The sequence below is a fragment of the Physella acuta genome, unplaced genomic scaffold (genome assembly GCF_028476545.2).
Source record: "Physella acuta isolate Inbredline_101_S28 unplaced genomic scaffold, ASM2847654v3 ptg000098l, whole genome shotgun sequence".
Taxonomy (NCBI): Eukaryota; Metazoa; Mollusca; class Gastropoda; family Physidae; genus Physella; species Physella acuta.
The window spans coordinates 448268-470391 of record NW_026731618.1 but is presented as its reverse complement, the minus strand read 5'-3'; the positions used below and the strand labels follow the sequence as shown (position 1 = coordinate 470391).

Sequence of the window (22124 nt, the reverse complement as noted above, 5' to 3'; positions counted from 1 at the left end):
TTTGTTTATTTCTTACATTTTCATTGTAGCTCCTTTTCAAACGTCTAACATAATACAACGGATATGAGCAGTGACTATCAATAATTAAATATAATGCAAAACAGATATGTTACAACCGCTTATTACTTTAACCTCAAAGAATGCACTATATATTTGGTTAAAACATTCCGAAGTATTTTGAGTTCGGAAAAAATTGTAAAAATTTATGGTCAAAGAGAGGTAACCATTATATCTTATTCATTCGTAATATTTACATGTTAGCTTCCCTTGGTTGAACATGCAGGAGTGTAAATAAATGTCAATATATTAATATGGTGAAGCAAACGACAATAATTAATAAACGAATTGGAAAACATTTTCTTTCATCCTTTTTATTTGTTAACTTGCCACTTGAAGTTTTATTACAACCGGTTTGCACCTAAAAGGGAAGGCGTAATCAAGGGATGTAACAATGTAAATCTTATAAATAAATAAATATATTTGGTTACCTCTCTTTGACTGCAAATTACGTTTTTTTTTCAATTCGCCAGGGATTCGTTTTAACCAAGGGAAGCTACCATGTAAGACTTAAAAATTATATAATAAATTAGGTTACTTCTCTTTGACCACAAAAATTAAAGCGCATTTTTAACCGAGGTAAGAATTCACCGATTTTGTAGTCATTAGGAACAACGAAGCGAGTTTTCTTCCTTCTGTTTTCATGAAAATTCCACTTTAAAGGAATAATGCTGTAGTACTGAGCACAAGAAATAGTCTAAATGAAATACAAAATAAATATGTTATAATCGCATTAATTCTTTCACTGCAAAGGATTCGTTGAATTGTCTTAAGCTGCACGACATATTTAATAAAAAGAAAAAAAATCGTCCAAATATATGGTCAGAGGGATATTTACAAATTATAAATATATTTTCTTATTATTTCTATCATTATTTGTTACTTGCCTTACAAATAAAAAAAGGTGTAGAATTTTAAAATACAGTACAGAGTAATGATAAAGTAAAAATATTTTTAACCACTTGAAGTACATTTTATGATAAAATTAAACCACTCGTCAACAATACGAAATTTGTGTTTGAGTGCTGGAACTAGAATCAAAGTCAAAGATTTCTTGATATGGTATAGATCTAATCTAGTGGTATCAAGACAATAAGTGTAGAATTCTATCCCTTTTTATATATTAATATTTAGGGCCTATAGGCCTACTCAGTAGCAGCTTTAAGACCAAAAAATCGTAATGGACACCAGCGAGTTGACGAGATTCCTTCCGTCCGTAATGTCAAATGTTGTTGACATGGAATAAAAATGTGCTTTTTTAGATTTAGGACCATAAAACTAATAAAAGATAAAATTTTATTAAAAACTTAAGCCTAAATTTAATTCAGAAATGTAGGCCTAATATTTTTAGAATCAATGATAGACAAGTTGCAGATCCAGAGAACTTGAAAATAATTTGTTGAGTTTAAGGCTACATTTCTATTAATTTTCATCAAGCCTAAGTTATAACCCGATGTTTCACTTTCGTAAGACAAACATTGATTGGCTGTAAAGGAACTTCGTGATCGATTTCTGACAGCCCCACTTTACAGTTATTTTGTTTACAAAACTTTGCAGATCAAGTTTTTAAATAACTATGCAAATTTAAACACCATGACCTATTTTTTCTATTTTTAGCTTTCAATGTGTACAATAAAATTTATGGCGGCCATTGTTTATGTCACCATTACACGTGAAAACCAAATTGTTTTTGCTTTTTTTTTAAATTTTTATTTAGTTACCGAAAATTTAAAAACATCAAATACACCCAATCTTTAGTAAAGTCCGAAAAAAACCATACAGACAGGATTTTATAACCATATTAATTGTAACTACACCGTGCCTGATTTTTAAATTAATTTATGCACCTCTCAAATACCTTTGAGACTTTTCTCGCTGGTGTCCATTTAAAAATAGCATATGAAGGGGATATGTCTAAGTCGGTAATTTATCGTTTTAGGTACGTAAAATCGCCCGCGACGTGTAATGTGAAAAACAGGTGACTCCTTAAATTTTAATAATTATTTCACATTTTGAGGAGGATTTATGTTTTTTAAAATACAAACATGTTTCCATGTTTCATTTATTATGTAGGCCTACCTGTTTTTAAACAACTGAATTAAAACTTTTCCGTAATAAATGAAGACTAGCGATGTTTCCAACAGATGCAACCATGCTCATTTACTGAGGCAGCCATCTTGTTTATTTTTTTTATTTTAAATTTATTACGCAAGATTCAGGGGAAGCCACTCTAACTTACAGATGGCCGCTTATTACATAGCAAATCCTGCTCGCAAACACTGCTGTTTAAAGTTAATTTCTTGCCTATATCGATATATTTAGCCATTGATTTAGGTTTATTATTCATTTATCTATAATATTTGACACAAGCATATCACAATATACTTCTATTACAGCCTTGACAATGAGGTAACGTTTTCATACATTATTAGCCGCGGTCGATTTTACGTACCCAAAACGATAGATTACCCTAAGTCTATTCTATTTTAAAATAATATTATGCCCAACTTCACGTTCACCTCCTCCAGTTGACCGTTGAGTTGAGCGATGGCCCCTATTTTTAAACTTTAAACTATTTTATTTTTAAACTAAATTTTATTAGGCCTAGGGAAACAAAAATGAAACAAAAAAAATTAGGAAAACACTAGGCCACTCCTATTTCCTTATTAATATAGGGCACCGTTCAATTGACAGCTTTTTCGGGTTTCTTAGTTTTGAACTTAGCTATCTCACAGCCCAAGTGCTAGAAGTGTATTACTATTACTAACATGGCGACCAGTTTCGCTTTCTTACATGGTAGATAGATATAAACTGGTGATTTATAGGATGTTCTATTCAAACTAAAAGCTTCCGGGTTTTGTTATTTTCGTGCCATCTCACGGCTCATGTGCTTACTAAAATAGCGGCCAGATTTGCTTTCACTTCGCGGTAGAGGGATAAAACTAATGATTATGAAGCCATTGTCAATTTTAGAAATCGTAACTAACCGTTTCTATTTAAGTCTGTTATTTAAGAATTGTCAGGTGTACTTTTGACCTAATTTCTTTGTCTCGCAAGCGGCGCTTTAGTGAATTAGCGCTGTGTATTCTTGTCTTTCAAATTAAATAACTCAAAAATACTGCTTCAATATCAAACCAGCCTATATGAATACTATACTTGAAAGCCTTAATTTTAAACACATTACAATTAAATGGTAATAATTTTTTGGGTTTATGAGATGTGATATGTGTAAATGATCACCACTCAATAATGGCATTTTATTATAATCTTTTTTTGGTGAAAATGATGCGCGGGCAAAAGTGTGCAGCGCAAGATTAAAATCATTTGGCTAGATTTATGACTATTTTTTAATGTCATTCCTAAAAATAGAATGTTTATGCTCTCTTCATTGATGATCATTATTATTTTTTAAAATGAAACTATTATTAGTTAGATTGGAGTTTTTGTAACTTGGTATCCTTACCCTTTATCAATTTAAAAAGCTTAGCATGCTGATTGTGTACAAATATAGTCATAAAACACAGAAATATAAAGTTCTAATTGCGATGTGCCACATATGTTTACTAAGCTGTCTATCTCACTTTACACTACAGTAATTAAAATTAATTTTCTAGTTTTTATTACTTATTTTGGGTAAGATTAACCATTTTTACTCATAATTAAAAAAAAACAAAAGTAAATTTTGTTTTAATAAAGGGTCACAGGTCAAGTACTAGCCAAGTATTTATTCCTTCAGTGGAGGGTGCTGCAGGGTCATGATAAATGTGGTCAGTACAGGTGGTTGAACTATTGTTGCCATGAATTGAGGACAAGTCAAATTAACTACGTCCTTATGATAAAGTTTATTCCATTTCACGCTCATTTAAAGTAGTAAAAAAAAACACAATGGAAACTGAGAAAATTTGAACGCCCTATTAAATTCTATAAAATATTATGTCAAACAGAATTACAACCTAGATAGTTTATTCTAAATAATTGTACTTGTCTTATAAATATTACTATACGTATCCAACCTACGCACACTACATTACATTTAATTAATTGTAAGTTGATTTGCACTTTCTGAATATTTAATACATAGAAGTATTAACAAATTCCATGCAAATATACATTTGTGACTTTTTTATACAATTTTTTTCTGTAATGCTTATTTATAATATTTTTAATGCTTATTTATAATATTTTTTACCTGTCCTAATTAAAACTTGAATTCATTTAAAAAAAATAAGTATGTCTAGATCCAATCCTAGTTTTTTGTTGATGTTTTTGTGTGTTTCGGTTGTGTTTATAACAAAATACGCTAAACCAACGGGAGGTGAACGTAAAACGCTGAATAAAATAAGCTTAAACTTAAATGGAGTTGTTTCCCTGAAAATAGAAGCTTAGTATAGTCGGGCTAATGATAATGCCTAATTATATTTTTATTTAATTTTGGTGAATAGGCACTGAATGACTGATGAAAAAGTGATGATGATTGGCTAAAAAAAATAAAAGAAAAAGAAAGGTTGAAAATTAGTAAATTACTCAGAAGTCTGAGACTCTGAAAAAGGTAGGCCAAAGGTGTATTTGTATTTCTTTTATACTTAGTTTTAGAATTTGTATAAGGCTTAGGCCTAGCTAGATTCTAGATTATCAATCCTAGTTAGTAATAGATGGTCCTCTGCCAAAAGGAAATGATCTTTAACCCTGAAATATCACTCTCTGTATTTTAATGTTTTATGTTTATTTTTGGGTCTTATTTATAATACCTGAAAAAACTGTTAATCTCACTAAATCTTATCATTATTTAAATGTGAGACACTAAGGAAATGGACACACTGCCTTAGAATGTCAGAAAAATTTGCCAGTATGTAGTTTTAATTAATAAAAGGAGCTCTAGTGAAGTATTTTGTAAAAACTGAACTGCCGCCAAAAAACTATTGATTAACTGGTCAAAATGCCTGACTAATAATGGATGAAAAAAATTTAATTAAAATATTCTGTTACTTATCATACACCATTACAAGCTATATCCCTAATTGGTCAGTGTGAGACCAAATTTGTCTGGCTTGTTACTCAGAGGCAGAGAAACCAAAAAAAAAAATTACCTAATACACACTTACAATGTGAAACACACTTTCTCCCCTTACCATATTGACTGACTTAACTGATGACATACATCAGAAATTCAAAATGATTTTGTAAGCTCCAACTTGGATATATTGAAACCTCCCTGTTTTTGTCCTATGTTTATTCCTATGAGATATATAAGCTCATACTCTCTCACCATCATCATTCACCATCGCACAAAGTCAGACTGCCTCAAATGGCATCACATGATGATTTGGCAATGCACATCTGAGTTAAAAATAAATGTGCCTATTTCATCTCCTGAATCAGATGGCCAAGAGCACAGAGCTGTGGGTGAATGACAAGCTGCATGACATCCTGGGGATAGCTGACAAATACATAGCTCAGTACTTTGTGGGGCTGGCCACCAAGTCTGAGAGCCCAGCTGACTTGCTCAAGAAACTGCAAGACACTGGCACCCTAGATGTCGATGACAACATTGTTGCATTTGCTAAAGAGCTTTTTGACAAAGTAAGTGAACATTGTTATTTTTGTCAGGTCCATGGACCCATCTAAATGAAAAATTATAAATTATTGAGTTTGCTAATGGATTATGAATGTTCAGTTGCCTAGACTTTCCCTTCATTTAGTAAAAACTAACTTCAGCTCTTCCATTTGAATTGAATAATTTTATATTGAAATAATTTACTTTATGAAGTATAAAAAAACAAATTTTAGAATAAGCAACATCAGTAGGACAGTCTCAGTTTTGTTGCTCTAAAATCTTCCTCACACAAATATTTTTATTCATGAAACAAAACAAACTTGATTGATTGATGAAGTGATGTGGTTGACTAGACTGTCAATGAACCAGAGATTGATGAAATGATGTGATTGACTAGATTGTCAATGAACCAGAGATGAATTGATGAGGGTCAACTCTCTCTAGGTCCCCCACAAACAGAAGCCAGAGAAACAGTTAACCCAGGAACAACAGAAGACCAGAGAACTGGAGGAGAAGAATAAAAGCTACCAGCTGTTGGATGATGACGATGATGATGATGATGAGGTGGAGCCGCAAACTTTTAAGGTCAGTTAACCCTTTATAGCCTACCTTCTACTGTAAACTTTTAATGTCAGTTAACCCTTTCTAGCCTAGAATATACAAAGTCTTACATATCACATGTGTTTTACTATCCAACCTAGCACATGTGTTTGACTGTCCAACATAGCACATGTGTTTGACTGTCCAACATAGCACATGTGTTTTACTGTCCAACATAGCACATGTGTTTTACTGTCCAACATAGCACATGTGTTTTACTGTCCAACATAGCTTTAGCCACCATCAACACCAATGTTTCAGGTCCCAAAAAGTGGCTCCCATGCCAACAGACAGCTGAGAAGGAAACTGTCCTCATCTGAGAGTAGTGAAGAGGAAACAGTCATGGATCAGTAAGTCTCACTTATCATTATTTTATACACACTTTGTCCTCAGGTGCTTTCTTCACTTGTTAGAATTATCCAAATAGGTTTGTCAAAAGTAGCTTTTCCATTAATTATATTTTTAATTTATTCTTTTAAAAACAAATCAAAGTCGGAAGTAAACATTGCTTTAAATGTAGTTTAATCCTAAAGTTAAATGTAGTTTAATCCTAAAGTTAAATGTAGTTTAATCCTAAAGTTAAATGTAGTTTAATCCTAAAGTTAAATGTAGTTTAATCCTAAAGTTAAATGTAGTTTAATCCTAAAGTATTGGAAAAAAAAATTTCATCTCATGAACAACTCTGTTAGCCATTTTACATAATTTTTTTTTTTTACTTTCATTAGAGACGATGACGATGATGATGATGACTCTAATGCAAGCAGTGATGACTCTGACCCAGATCACGAGCGTAAAAAAGATCTACAGGAGAGGGATGAATTTGCCAAGAGACTTCGAGACAAAGACAAGGAGAAGACAAGAAGTGTCATGTCCAAGTCAGACAAAAAGGTGTGGCAATAGCCTCAAACAATTGGTGTGCCTTTAGCAGTTTAACATCTCATTCCATTGTTAGACATATTTAAAAGCATTTTGTTTTTTTCATTTGTTGTTAAATTAAGCTGAGTAATTAATTTTCTTATAATTTTCTTATGTTAATTTTAAAACAAATAATTTGTCAATAAAAAAAGATTGATTAGTTAATGAAACTTATGAAGTGATAATAGATTTTAACGTTTTGTCCAGGCATTTGAAGAAGCCAAGAAAAGATTGAAGCTGGAACAAGAGGATAGAAAGAAAATAATTCCGGAGTTGAGGAAAAAATCTCGGAGAGAATATCTAAAGAAAAGACAAGCAGACAAACTGGAGGATCTAGAGGCTGATATAGCAGAGGAGGAATATTTCTTTGGACAGTCAAAGTAAGTTGTAGATGGTAGTTGACAGTCAAAGTAAGTTGTAGATGGTAGTTGACAGTCAAAGTAAGTTGTAGATGGTAGTTGACAGTCAAAGTAAGTTGTAGATGGTAGTTGACAGTCAAAGTAAGTTGTAGATGGTAGTTGACAGTCAAAGTAAGTTGTAGATGGTAGTTGACAGTCAAAGTAAGTTGTAGATGGTAGTTGACAGTCAAAGTAAGTTGTAGATGGTAGTTGACAGTCAAAGTAAGTTGTAGATGGTAGTTGACAGTCAAAGTAAGTTGTAGATGGTAGCTGACAGTCAAAGTAAGTTGTAGATGGTAGTTGACAGTCAAAGTAAGTTGTAGATGGTAGTTGACAGTCTAAGTTGTAGATGGTAGTTGACAGTCAAAGTAAGTTGTAGATGGTAGTTGACAGTCAAAGTAAGTTGTAGATGGTAGTTGACAGTCTAAGTAGGTTGTAGATGGTAGTTGACAGTCAAAGTAAGTTGTAGATGGTAACTGACAGTCAAAGTAAGTTGTTGATGGTAGTTGACAGTCAAAGTAAGTTGTAGATGGTAGCTGACAGTCAAAGTAAGTTGTAGATGGTAGCTGACAGTCAAAGTAAGTTGTAGATGGTAGTTGACAGTCAAAGTAAGTTGTAGATGGTAGTTGACAGTCAAAGTAAGTTGTAGATGGTAGTTGACAGTCAAAGTAAGTTGTAGATGGTAGTTGACAGTCAAAGTAAGTTGTAGATGGTAGTTGACAGTCAAAGTAAGTTGTAGATGGTAGCTGACAGTCAAAGTAAGTTGTAGATGGTAGTTGACAGTCAAAGTAAGTTGTAGATGGTAGCTGACCCACCTGTAAATGTGTCTGACCCCCCCCCCCCCCCCCCCCCTTGCCCTAGACTGACCCACCTGTAAATGTGTCTAACCCACCTGTAAATGTGTCTGACCCACCTGTAAATGTGTCTGACCCACCTGTAAATGTATCTGACCCCCCTAAGCTGACCCACCTGTAAATGTGTCTGACCCACCTGTAAATGTGTCTGACCCACCTGTAAATGTGTCTGACCCACCTGTAAATGTATCTGACCCCCCTAAGCTGACCCACCTGTAAATGTGTCTGACCCACCTGTAAATGTGTCTGACCCACCTGTAAATGTGTCTGACCCACCTGTAAATGTGTCTGACCCACCTGTAAATGTGTCTGACCCACCTGTAAATGTGTCTGACCCCCCTTGTTGTAAGCTGACCCACCTGTAAATGTGTCTGACCCCCCTGTAAATGTGTCTGACCCCACCTGTAAATGTGTCTGACCCCCCTGTAAATGTGTCTGACCCCCCTTGTTGTAAGCTGACCCACCTGTAAATGTGTCTGACCCACCTGTAAATGTGTCTGACCCACCTGTAAATGTGTCTGACCCACCTGTAAATGTATCTGACCCCCCTAAGCTGACCCACCTGTAAATGTGTCTGACCCACCTGTAAATGTGTCTGACCCACCTGTAAATGTGTCTGACCCACCTGTAAATGTGTCTGACCCCCCTTGTTGTAAGCTGACCCACCTGTAAATGTGTCTGACCCACCTGTAAATGTGTCTGACCCACCTGTAAATGTGTCTGACCCACCTGTAAATGTGTCTGACCCACCTGTAAATGTGTCTGACCCCCCTTGTTGTAAGCTGACCCACCTGTAAATGTGTCTAACCCACCTGTAAATGTGTCTGACCCACCTGTAAATGTGTCTGACCCACCTGTAAATGTGTCTGACCCACCTGTAAATGTGTCTGACCCCCCTTGTTGTAAGCTGACCCACCTGTAAATGTGTCTGACCCCCCTGTAAATGTGTCTGACCCACCTGTAAATGTGTCTGACCCCCCTTGTTGTAAGCTGACCCACCTGTAAATGTGTCTGACCCCCCTTGTTGTAAGCTGACCCACCTGTAAATGTGTCTGACCCACCTGTAAATGTGTCTGACCCACCTGTAAATGTGTCTGACCCACCTGTAAATGTGTCTGACCCACCTGTAAATGTATCTGACCCCCCTAAGCTGACCCACCTGTAAATGTGTCTGACCCACCTGTAAATGTGTCTGACCCACCTGTAAATGTGTCTGACCCACCTGTAAATGTGTCTGACCCACCTGTGAATGTGTCTGACCCACCTGTAAATGTGTCTGACCCACCTGTAAATGTGTCTGACCCCCCTGTAAATGTATCTGACCCCCCTAAGCTGACCCACCTGTAAATGTGTCTGACCCACCTGTAAATGTGTCTGACCCACCTGTAAATGTGTCTAACCCACCTGTAAATGTGTCTGACCCCACTTGCTGTAAGCTGACCCACCTGTAAATGTGTCTGACCCACCTGTAAATGTGTCTGACCCACCTGTAAATGTGTCTGACCCCCCTTGTTGTAAGCTGACCCACCTGTAAATGTGTCTGACCCACCTGTAAATGTGTCTGACCCCACTTGCTGTAAGCTGACCCACCTGTAAATGTGTCTGACCCCCCTAAGCTGACCCACCTGTAAATGTGTCTGACCCACCTGTAAATGTGTCTGACCCACCTGTAAATGTGTCTGACCCCCCTAAGCTGACCCACCTGTAAATGTGTCTGACCCACCTGTAAATGTGTCTGACCCACCTGTAAATGTGTCTGACCCACCTGTAAATGTGTCTGACCCACCTGTAAATGTGTCTGACCCACCTGTAAATGTATCTGACCCCCCTAAGCTGACCCACCTGTAAATGTGTCTGACCCACCTGTAAATGTGTCTGACCCACCTGTAAATGTGTCTGACCCACCTGTAAATGTGTCTGACCCACCTGTAAATGTGTCTGACCCACCTGTAAATGTGTCTGACCCCCCTGTAAATGTATCTGACCCCCTAAGCTGACCCACCTGTAAATGTGTCTGACTCACCTGTAAATGTGTCTGACCCACCTGTAAATGTGTCTGACCCACCTGTAAATGTGTCTGACCCCACTTGCTGTAAGCTGACCCACCTGTAAATGTGTCTGACCCACCTGTAAATGTGTCTGACCCACCTGTAAATGTGTCTGACCCCCCTTGTTGTAAGCTGACCCACCTGTAAATGTGTCTGACCCACCTGTAAATGTGTCTGACCCCACTTGCTGTAAGCTGACCCACCTGTAAATGTGTCTGACCCCCCTAAGCTGACCCACCTGTAAATGTGTCTGACCCACCTGTAAATGTGTCTGACCCACCTGTAAATGTGTCTGACCCACCTGTAAATGTATCTGACCCCCCTAAGCTGACCCACCTGTAAATGTGTCTGACCCACCTGTAAATGTGTCTGACCCACCTGTAAATGTGTCTGACCCACCTGTAAATGTGTCTGACCCACCTGTAAATGTGTCTGACCCACCTGTAAATGTGTCTGACCCCCCCTTGTTGTAAGCTGACCCACCTGTTAATGTTTCTGACCCACCTGTAAATGTGTCTGACCCCACTTGCTGTAAGCTGACCCACCTGTAAATGTGTCTGACCCCTCTAAGCTGACCCACCTGTAAATGTGTCTGACCCACCTGTAAATGTGTCTGACCCACCTGTAAATGTGTCTGACCCACCTGTAAATGTGTCTGACCCACCTGTAAATGTGTCTGACCCACCTGTAAATGTGTCTGACCCACCTGTAAATGTGTCTGACCCACCTGTAAATGTGTCTGACCCACCTGTAAATGTATCTGACCCCCCTAAGCTGACCCACCTGTAAATGTGTCTGACCCACCTGTAAATGTGTCTGACCCACCTGTAAATGTGTCTGACCCCCCTAAGCTGACCCACCTGTAAATGTGTCTGACCCACCTGTAAATGTGTCTGACCCACCTGTAAATGTGTCTGACCCACCTGTAAATGTGTCTGACCCCCCTTGTTGTAAGCTGACCCACCTGTAAATGTGTCTGATCCACCTGTAAATGTGTCTGACCCCACTTGCTGTAAGCTGACCCACCTGTAAATGTGTCTGACCCACCTTTAAATGTGTCTGACCCCCCCAGGCTGACCAAGAGAGAGCTGAAAGACCTGGAGTACAAGAAAACTGTCCTGAAGCTAGCTAAGGAACACAAAGCTGCAGGTGAGATAGAGAAGATTGACAGGTACTACATCCCACGTGAGGACGTCAAGCCACAGGACAAGTACGTGGAGGACAAGTCTGAGAAGCGCCATGGCTCAGAGCAGGCCAGGTGGGAGGAGGAACACCTGAACGCTGCCCTGCTCAAGTTTGGTGCCAGGGACGCCAAGGAGAAGAAGAAGACCAAGGACTACGATGTGATCATGGACGAGGAGATTGAGTTTGTGCAAGCTCTCAAGATGCCAGGAACCATGAAAGATAAGGTAGGACCTGCTAGCCTTGTTAGATATTTCTTCATGTTGGGTAATGGATGCTTTGGTTTAATGATGGCAATACCATCACTGTGGGTACAAGAGATGATTTTGGTGCAACCTTCATTTTTTAAACTGTTCATTTAAGTAAATACGAATTGATTAGTACAAAATACATGTTGGAGCATGTGTCACTGTGTGAGCCATGTCGTGCCACTCCCCAGGAGAAGTCTGTGAAGGAGGAGAAGAAGATGTCCATCTCTGAGACCAAGAAGAGCCTCCCCATCTACCCCTTTAAGAAAGATTTGATCCAGGCTGTCAGGGACCACCAGGTGCTCATCATTGAGGGGGAGACTGGCTCAGGCAAGACCACCCAGATCCCACAGTACCTGCATGAAGCTGTGAGTTGGACATTGTGTGTGGGGGGGGGGTGGGGTGACCAAACAGGTGTGGGTGGGGGGTGGGGGCAAGACCACCCAGATCCCACAGTACCTGCATGAAGCTGTGAGTTGGACATTTGTGTGGAGGGGGGTGGGGGGGGGGGGGGTGACCAAACAGGTGGGGGGTGGGGGCAAGACCACCCAGATCCCACAGTACCTGCATGAAGCTGTGAGTTGGATATAACTTGGGGGTGGGGGGGTCTAAATCTATAACATTATTTGAAAGAAATGGCCAAATTTTGATGTGCTATTGTTCTAGGACCAAAGCTGTAACATTATTTGAAAGAAATGACCAAATTTTGATGTTCTAGGGCTTCACCGCAAACGGCATGAAAGTTGGCTGCACACAGCCGCGTAGGGTGGCTGCCATGTCTGTGTCGGCCCGTGTGGCTGAAGAAATGGGCTGGAAGCTTGGCAATGAGGTGGGCTACAGCATCAGGTTTGAGGACTGCACCTCAGAGAGAACTATCCTCAAGTACATGACAGACGGGATGCTATTGAGGGAGTTCCTCAGTGAGCCAGACCTGGCCAGCTACAGCGCTGTCATCATAGACGAGGCCCACGAGAGAACTCTCCATACAGACGTCTTGTTTGGCCTGGTCAAAGATATTGCCAGATTTCGTCCAGATCTCAAACTACTAATATCTAGCGCCACGTTGGACGCTCAGAAATTTTCTGAATTCTTTGACGACGCTCCGATATTTCGTATCCCTGGCAGGAGGTATCCAGTGGATATTTACTACACAAAAGCACCTGAGGCGGATTACCTGGATGCTGCTGTGGTTTCTGTGTTGCAGATCCACGTGACTCAGCCGTTTGGTGATATCCTGGTTTTCCTGACTGGCCAGGAGGAAATAGAAACAGCCAATGAGATGCTACTGGAGAGGACCAGGAAACTGGGAACAAAAATCAAAGAGCTGATCGTGCTACCCATTTATTCTACACTCCCATCAGAACTACAAGCCAAAATTTTTGAGCCAACTCCACCTAATGCTAGAAAAGTAAGGTTTTATATTTTTACGAGCCGGCCCGCGGCATAACATACGCCGCTATTTAGTTGTTTCTAATTTTCAATAATTCATAATTTGTGAATTCGACAGTACCAACGCTGACACTGAAAATATTTCTTTAAAACACTATAAGTAGCTCGTTAAGGTAGCTCACTAAAACCATGTAGGGGTGGGGAGGTAGGGAGAGCGTTTGCAGCTTGTTTTCTAACGGCTGGAAGAAGAGAATTATATATATAGATTGTATCCAATACTAGAATAACTTATCTGTTATTGAAACATGTTAGATAAAATGGCATTCAAATCTTTGAATCTTATGTAACTAATTAAATTTAGCACATATGATGACTATACCAAAGACTTACATTAACTTACTAAACACATGGTTTGCCTCAGTTTACTGGGGTTTTATAGACATTTTTTTGCTTTTGTTTGTTAGAAATATTTAAAAAGTAAAAAAAAAAACAACTGAGTATGAATAAGTTGACATTGTCTATTTTATAACTGTAAGGTTATATTAGCAACCAACATAGCTGAGACATCCTTGACCATTGATGGGATTGTGTATGTGATAGATCCTGGTTTCTGTAAGCAGAAGAGCTACAATCCTCGGACAGGCATGGAATCTCTTGTTGTCACCCCTGTTTCTAAAGTGAGTCTTTGATTTTTTGATTGTTTCCTTTTTATTTAGTGCACATTATCAAAATGATTTTTACAAGTCATATTTTTCTTCTGATTTATCATCATGCCTTTAATTTTCTGATCATGCTTTTAGTTTTTGTCTAATTTTGAACTCTTCTGTTGGAACTCATTAAAATAAAATCTGCTTCATTAAGGATGTGAAAACAAATGTCTTCTCTAATGGCTGTACCTTTGTTTGTATTTGTGAGGATACATTACTTACACTACCCGTTTAATTACTGTTTCTAATTGCCCAATTAATCAGGCATCAGCCAATCAGAGGGCAGGCCGAGCAGGGCGTGTCTCAGCAGGGAAGTGTTTCCGCCTGTACACAGCATGGGCCTACAAAAATGAGCTGGAGGACAACGCCATCCCAGAAATACAGAGGACCAACCTGGGCAATGTTGTCCTGCTCTTGAAATCTCTGGGCATCAATGACCTTTTGAACTTTGACTTCATGGACCCTCCACCACACGAGACCCTTGTTTTGGCGCTAGAGCAGTTGTACGCGCTGGGTGCCCTCAACCACATGGGGGAGCTGACCAAGCTAGGCAGGAGAATGGCAGAATTTCCTGTTGACCCCATGATGTCCAAGATGATTTTGGCCTCAGAGAAGTATGTCAAACACTTTCCTGCCCCATGCACCTCCAGTTTTATTGTAATGTCCAAATTTTCTACAATCTTTAAAACAGTTAATGAATTTAATTTTAGAATTACAATCACTGTTGATATTAGTACTAATTAACATGCCTTTGACAATTAATTGTCTTTAGTTACAGTTGAAATATTCACATTTTTAATAAAATAGGGCAGACTTCCGTTATTTCAGCTAGGTTCTGATTTTAAAAAAAATTGTTAATGTGTTAAAAATTAATAGCTGGCTTTGGCCAATCAGTTATATATTAAGTTACACAGTTGAATTGTGTGGGATTTTTTTCAACTGAAGGTCTTGTCTATTTTATCTATTTTAGTGTTTTTAAAAAAATCAACCAATGTGTGAAACAACTCATCAGTGAGTCTTATTACTAGCCAACTTTCTTTGATCTTAGCCATAGTGCACATCACAATGATCAACAAAATGGTAGTATATTATATAACATAAAATTAGGAAAAATTACATGTTATAAAATTCTTTGTATTATATGTATGTGCTTTTGTTTTATTTTATATAACTCTTCCAAAACTTAAAAAAAAATTAATTAGGCCTGCTGTATAATTTATTGTTACATTTATCATACATCATTTTTACTTTCTCGTATATACGAAGTATAGAGAAAGTATTGTAATCGTGCAAAAAAAAAAAATCGAGATTTTTACAGATCTCGACGTTTTACACCTCACTGATACGGAAAAACATAATTTTGCAATCTTGTCCGTATGTCTGTGTGTGTGTGTGTGTGTCTGTCTGTGTGTCCGTGTGTAAACACGATAACTTGAGTACCGTTACAGCTAGGTTAATGAAATTTCATATATAAGTATTATATCAAAATCGTAGATCCGTATCAACTTTTGAGCGATTTCCGATAACCGGAAGTGGTACTTTTCCTACTTTGAATTTTTCAAAAGCCTATAACTTGAGTACTATTTCAGATAGATAAATGAAATTTCACATGTAAGTAAAAGATCTAATTCTCTACCTTCTGTTAAATTTTGAGTAATTTCCGTTGACTGGAAGTAGTAATTTACGCTACTTCCGATTTCTCAAAAAACTAATGTAAATTTTAAAAGTACTAATAATATTGTGCACTATTATGCGCTTTTTTATTGGGCGTTCACTTGGTGTGCAATTAATTTGTCTACGAGATTTTATTCTATTTTTAAAACTTTAAGTATTTAAAATGGATTAAAAATCATGTCTATAGCCCGAGTTCCCATCCCCTGTTATTTTATATAAGAATATTCGAGAAAGTTTAGGGGAGATCACCCCCGGTTTATTTATGATTCATAAATAGTACTGCTACCCTAGTCCTGCACATTTTTGTCATCAGACCATCATATTTAAAAACAATCTCTATGCCTGGTAGATAAAAGAGTATTTCATAAAGCCCAATAAATGGTTGAAGTTAGGAATGGGGTCACTGATCAGCCTTGTATCTGGAGTTGTTTTCTCAATGATGATTGGTTCACTATTTATAACAATCCAATCAGCTACAGTTTTTAACAGTGAAAAAAATGTGTTGATTGGTTTACAAAAGATAACTTAGAGAAGTGGATCTTCTGCAAGGTTAAACCAATCACAATTTTAAGTAGTCCATTTTTCTATGTATTCTTGTTTTGATTTTTAAAAATAATTTTATATATTCATAAAGATATTTTAAAAAGTAAAAAAAAAAATAGTATAATGTTATAAATAGGACAGTGCACAACTGTGTAAAAGTAAATGTACTCATCATAGTGGGTGGTAAAGGGTTACATTTTATCAAACTATAACTATTTATTTAGATATTTATGTTTGGTTTGATTCCTGAAGTTTTTGCCACTTGTTTAAATGGTTTGCAAATGACAGACATCAAGAATTGAACTGTTTCCTGAACAAACCCCATCTGATGTCTAAATGAGCCTTTAAGTTATTGTATAATCCACCAGGTACAAATGTTCTAAGGAGGTCATCACCATAGCAGCCATGTTGTCTGTCAACAACGCCATCTTCTACCGCCCCAAAGATAAAATTGTCCACGCCGACACCGCCAGACACAACTTCTTTGTGCCAGGGGGAGATCACCTGACCCTCCTGAATGTGTACAACCAGTGGGAGGAGACGGAGTACTCGACACAATGGTGCTATGAGAACTACATCCAGCACAGGTCCATGAAGCGGGCCAGGGACGTCAGGGATCAGCTGGAGGGGCTGCTAGAGAGGGTGGAGATTGACGTCATGTCCAACACTGGTGACACAGTTGCCATTAGAAAGGTGAGCTAGAGAGGGTGGAGATTGACGTCATGTCCAACACTGGTGACACAGTTGCCATTAGAAAGGTGAGCTAGAGAGGGTGGAGATTGACGTCATGTCCAACACTGGTGACACAGTTGCCATTAGAAAGGTGAGCTAGAGAGGGTGGAGATTGAGGTCATGTCCAACACTGGTGACACAGTTGCCATTAGAAAGGTGAGCTAGAGAGGGTGGAGATTGAGGTCATGTCCAACACTGGTGACACAGTTGCCATTAGAAAGGTGAGCTAGAGAGGGTGGAGATTGATGTCATGTCCAACACTGGTGACACAGTTGCCATTAGAAAGGTGAGCTGGTCTGGCATGCCTCCATGGTACAGTTCAAACACCAAGTGATGGGCTGTCTGTTGCCCAACTCCATTGATTGTAAAGTGGGAAAGTAAATCAGTTCTATTTTTTTTTTATGATTTTTTTTTTCTGTTTATTTCTTCCTCAAATAGTTGTGTTGTATTAGATGTTTTGTTGTCTATTGTTATTTTGTTGTCTTAGCTCTTTCTTTGCTATTAATAATGCAACTGTTAATTCTTTTCTGGTGTTGATTGATTTGTGTCTGATGTTGGTAGTTTGTGTTGATACTTGTCTAAAGTTGATAGTTGTCTTACATGAGCAGGCTATCACTGCTGGCTACTTCTACCACACTGTCAGACTGACCAAAGGTGGTCAGTACAAGACTGTCAAGTCCCAGCAGACAGTCATGGTACACCCCAACAGCTGCCTGTTTGAGGAGCACCCTAGGTGGTTGGTCTACCACGAACTTGTCTTCACGACCAAGGAGTTCATGCGACAGGTAAGTTCATCACAGTCTCAACATTCTATCATACACATGTAGGTTTCTGTCAATATTCTGTCACGAACTTGTCTTCACAACCAAGGAGTTCATGCGACAGGTAGGGTCATCACAGTCTCAACATTCTATCATACACATGTAGGTTTCTGTCAATATTCTGTCACGAACTTGTCTTCACAACCAAGGAGTTCATGCGACAGGTAGGGTCATCACAGTCTCAACATTCTATCATACACATGTAGGTTTCTGTCAATATTCTGTCACGAACTTGTCTTCACAACCAAGGAGTTCATGCGACAGGTAGGGTCATCACAGTCTCAACATTCTATCATACACATGTAGGTTTCTGTCCATATTCTGTCACGAACTTGTCTTCACGACCAAGGAGTTCATGCGACAGGTAAGGTCATCACAGTCTCAACATTCTATCATACACATGTAGCTTTCTGTCAATGTTCTGTCACGAACTTGTCTTCACGACCAAGGAGTTCATGCGACAGGTAAGGTCATCACAGTCTCAACATTCTATCATACACATGTAGGTTTCTGTCAATATTCTGTCACGAACTTGTCTTCACGACCAAGGAGTTCATGCGACAGGTAAGGTCATCACAGTCTCAACATTCTATCATACACATGTAGGTTTCTGTCAATATTCTGTCACGAACTTGTCTTCACAACCAAGGAGTTCATGCGACAGGTAGGGTCATCACAGTCTCAACATTCTATCATACACATGTAGGTTTCTGTCAATATTCTGTCACGAACTTGTCTTCACAACCAAGGAGTTCATGCGACAGGTAGGGTCATCACAGTCTCAACATTCTATCATACACATGTAGGTTTCTGTCCATATTCTGTCACGAACTTGTCTTCACAACCAAGGAGTTCATGCGACAGGTAAGGTCATCACAGTCTCAACATTCTATCATACACATGTAGGTTTCTGTCCATATTCTGTCACGAACTTGTCTTCACGACCAAGGAGTTCATGCGACAGGTAAGGTCATCACAGTCTCAACATTCTATCATACACATGTAGCTTTCTGTCAATGTTCTGTCACGAACTTGTCTTCACGACCAAGGAGTTCATGCGACAGGTAAGGTCATCACAGTCTCAACATTCTATCATACACATGTAGGTTTCTGTCAATATTCTGTCACGAACTTGTCTTCACGACCAAGGAGTTCATGCGACAGGTAAGGTCATCACAGTCTCAACATTCTATCATACACATGTAGGTTTCTGTCCATATTCTGTCACGAACTTGTCTTCACGACCAAGGAGTTCATGCGACAGGTAAGGTTATCACAGTCTCAACATTCTATCATACACATGTAGGTTTCTGTCCATATTCTGTCACGAACTTGTCTTCACAACCAAGGAGTTCATGCGACAGGTAAGGTCATCACAGTCTCAACATTCTATCATACACATGTAGGTTTCTGTCAATATTCTGTCACGAACTTGTCTTCACAACCAAGGAGTTCATGCGACAGGTAAGGTCATCACAGTCTCAACATTCTATCATACACATGTAGGTTTCTGTCAATATTCTGTCACGAACTTGTCTTCACAACCAAGGAGTTCATGCGACAGGTAAGGTCATCACAGTCTCAACATTCTATCATACACATGTAGGTTTCTGTCAATATTCTGTCACGAACTTGTCTTCACAACCAAGGAGTTCATGCGACAGGTAAGGTCATCACAGTCTCAACATTCTATCATACACATGTAGGTTTCTGTCAATATTCTGTCACGAACTTGTCTTCACAACCAAGGAGTTCATGCGACAGGTAGGGTCATCACAGTCTCAACATTCTATCATACACATGTAGGTTTCTGTCCATATTCTGTCACGAACTTGTCTTCACGACCAAGGAGTTCATGCGACAGGTAAGGTCATCACAGTCTCAACATTCTATCATACACATGTAGGTTTCTGTCACGAACTTGTCTTCACAACCAAGGAGTACATGCGACAGGTAAGGTCATCACAGTCTCAACATTCTATCATACACATGTAGCTTTCTGTCAATGTTCTGTCACGAACTTGTCTTCACAACCAAGGAGTTCATGCGACAGGTAAGGTCATCACAGTCTCAACATTCTATCATACACATGTAGGTTTCTGTCAATATTCTGTCACGAACTTGTCTTCACGACCAAGGAGTTCATGCGACAGGTAAGGTCATCACAGTCTCAACATTCTATCATACACATGTAGGTTTCTGTCAATGTTCTGTCACGAACTTGTCTTCACGACCAAGGAGTTCATGCGACAGGTAAGGTCATCACAGTCTCAACATTCTATCATACACATGTAGGTTTCTGTCAATATTCTGTCACGAACTTGTCTTCACGACCAAGGAGTTCATGCGACAGGTAAGGTCATCACAGTCTCAACATTCTATCATAGACATGTAGCTTTCTGTTCATATTCTGTCACGAACTTGTCTTCACAACCAAGGAGTTCATGCGACAGGTAAGGTCATCACAGTCTCAACATTCTATCATACACATGTAGGTTTCTGTCAATATTCTGTCACGAACTTGTCTTCACAACCAAGGAGTTCATGCGACAGGTAAGGTCATCACAGTCTCAACATTCTATCATAGACATGTAGCTTTCTGTTCATATTCTGTCACGAACTTGTCTTCACAACCAAGGAGTTCATGCGACAGGTAAGGTTATCACAGTCTCAACATTCTATCATACACATGTAGGTTTCTGTCAATATTCTGTCACGAACTTGTCTTCACAACCAAGGAGTTCATGCGACAGGTAAGGTCATCACAGTCTCAACATTCTATCATAGACATGTTGCTTTCTGTTCATATTCTGTCACGAACTTGTCTTCACAACCAAGGAGTTCATGCGACAGGTAAGGTTATCACAGTCTCAACATTCTATCATACACATGTAGGTTTCTGTCCATATTCTGTCACGAACTTGTCTTCACAACCAAGGAGTTCATGCGACAGGTAAGGTTATCACAGTCTCAACATTCTATCATACACATGTAGGTTTCTGTCCATATTCTGTCACGAACTTGTCTTCACAACCAAGGAGTTCATGCGACAGGTAAGGTTATCACAGTCTCAACATTCTATCATACACATGTAGGTTTCTGTCCATATTCTGTCACGAACTTGTCTTCACAACCAAGGAGTTCATGCGACAGGTAAGGTTATCACAGTCTCAGCATTCTATCATACACATGTAGGTTTCTGTTCATATTCTGTCACGAACTTGTCTTCACAACCAAGGAGTTCATGCGACAGGTAAGGTCATCACAGTCTCAACATTCTATCATAGACATGTAGCTTTCTGTTCATATTCTGTCACGGTCTATTTTGAAATATCTAGTATTATTTTTTACTTAAATAATCCAGTGATAATACAAATTATATTACCTTTTTAATCACCTTTAAATTTTTTCAAGGTGTTGATTAATTTTGCCAACTGAATGTTCAAAACCCTTGACCACACAGAACTAAACATTCTCTCCTTGCAGGTGATTGAGATAGAAAATCTGTGGCTGCTGGAGGTGGCTCCACACTATTACAGGTCTAAAGACTTAGAGGACGGGGCAGGCAAGAAAATGCCAAAAAAAGTTGGAAAAGCAAAAAACGAATTAGAAAGAAACTACTGAACATTGCAAGACATTGGTACTCCAAGTACATTCAGATTTCTTCAGTAGATCTCAGACTTGAGCAGTAGCTCTAAGTGCATGGTCAAGCTGACCGGTCACACCTCTGTCAGGTCACACTGACCCCCCCTCTCCATTGCAATCAGGTGAGACTGAGCCCACTCTACTGCAGTCAGATGAGACGGACCAACAACCAGAATTTGTTGTACATAACCTTCCCTGTGGCAGCTGCTATTGAACAGTTGACATTTTGTAGTCAAAAGATTTCCTGACTGTTCCATTGTTGAGTGTAATCATAAGATTTCCTGACTGTTCCATTGTTGAGTGTAATCATAAGATTTCCTGACTGTTCCATTGTTGAGTGTAACCATAAGATTGTTAAATTGTTGATTGTAAGAATCATTGGTGTGTTTTATGCAAATGTTGTCTACAACAATGTGATTAAAATACTGTTACAAAAATTATTTGAAGTTAAGTGACGTCAGTAAAGAATTCTAAAAATTGCAAACAAAACCTTATTCACATAAAAGAAACAAAAGAATGTATTGATACAATTCAGCTTTATTAAGTACACATAAAGTCATAAATATTGTCACCATTAATGATAAAGATAATGAATAAAAATGTTTTGGCTAAGTTATAGTATAATTATCAAACGAAACCAGCTATGTATTTAAAGTTTAGCACTCAACAGTTTGTCCTCTAAGATTGTAGCTATTTTCACTTCAGTCACACACTAGCACCCCCACCCCAACCACCTCCAGTCACACACTAGCACCCC

At 38.6% G+C, this 22124-nt stretch overlaps 1 protein-coding gene across 3 annotated transcripts; it reads left to right on the top strand.

The window, feature by feature from the left end:
* Positions 1–1034: 1034 nt before the first annotated feature.
* On the top strand, positions 1035–21909 carry LOC131930306 (pre-mRNA-splicing factor ATP-dependent RNA helicase DHX16). Of its 3 annotated transcripts, XM_059286728.1 has the most exons (15): positions 1035–1119; positions 4500–4606; positions 5437–5637; positions 6056–6196; positions 6473–6561; positions 6937–7099; positions 7334–7506; positions 11499–11835; positions 12048–12224; positions 12575–13264; positions 13782–13922; positions 14217–14566; positions 16538–16862; positions 17510–17686; positions 21209–21909. In XM_059286728.1, the coding sequence occupies exons 3-15, from the start codon at positions 5437–5439 to the stop codon at positions 21344–21346; spliced, it is 3102 nt and encodes a 1033-aa protein (XP_059142711.1). In that variant the 5' UTR covers positions 1035–1119; positions 4500–4606; the 3' UTR covers positions 21347–21909. The 3 variants fall into 3 exon arrangements, 1 of the variants encoding a protein (XP_059142711.1); XR_009384108.1 differs by lacking the exon at positions 21209–21909 and having other exon boundaries at positions 16538–16992; positions 17510–17616; XR_009384107.1 differs by lacking the exon at positions 21209–21909 and having other exon boundaries at positions 16538–17122; positions 17510–17616.
* Positions 21910–22124: the final 215 nt, after the last annotated feature.

Coding starts and splice junctions, on each gene's coding strand:
- LOC131930306 (XM_059286728.1), top strand. CDS start 5,437: ATGGCCAAGAGCACAGAGCTGTGGGTGAATGACAAGCTGCATGACATC. Junction 6,562..6,936: donor GAGGAAACAGTCATGGATCA/GTAAGTCTCACT, acceptor TACTTTCATTAG/AGACGATGACGATGATGATG. Junction 17,687..21,208: donor CCAAGGAGTTCATGCGACAG/GTAAGTTCATCA, acceptor CTCTCCTTGCAG/GTGATTGAGATAGAAAATCT.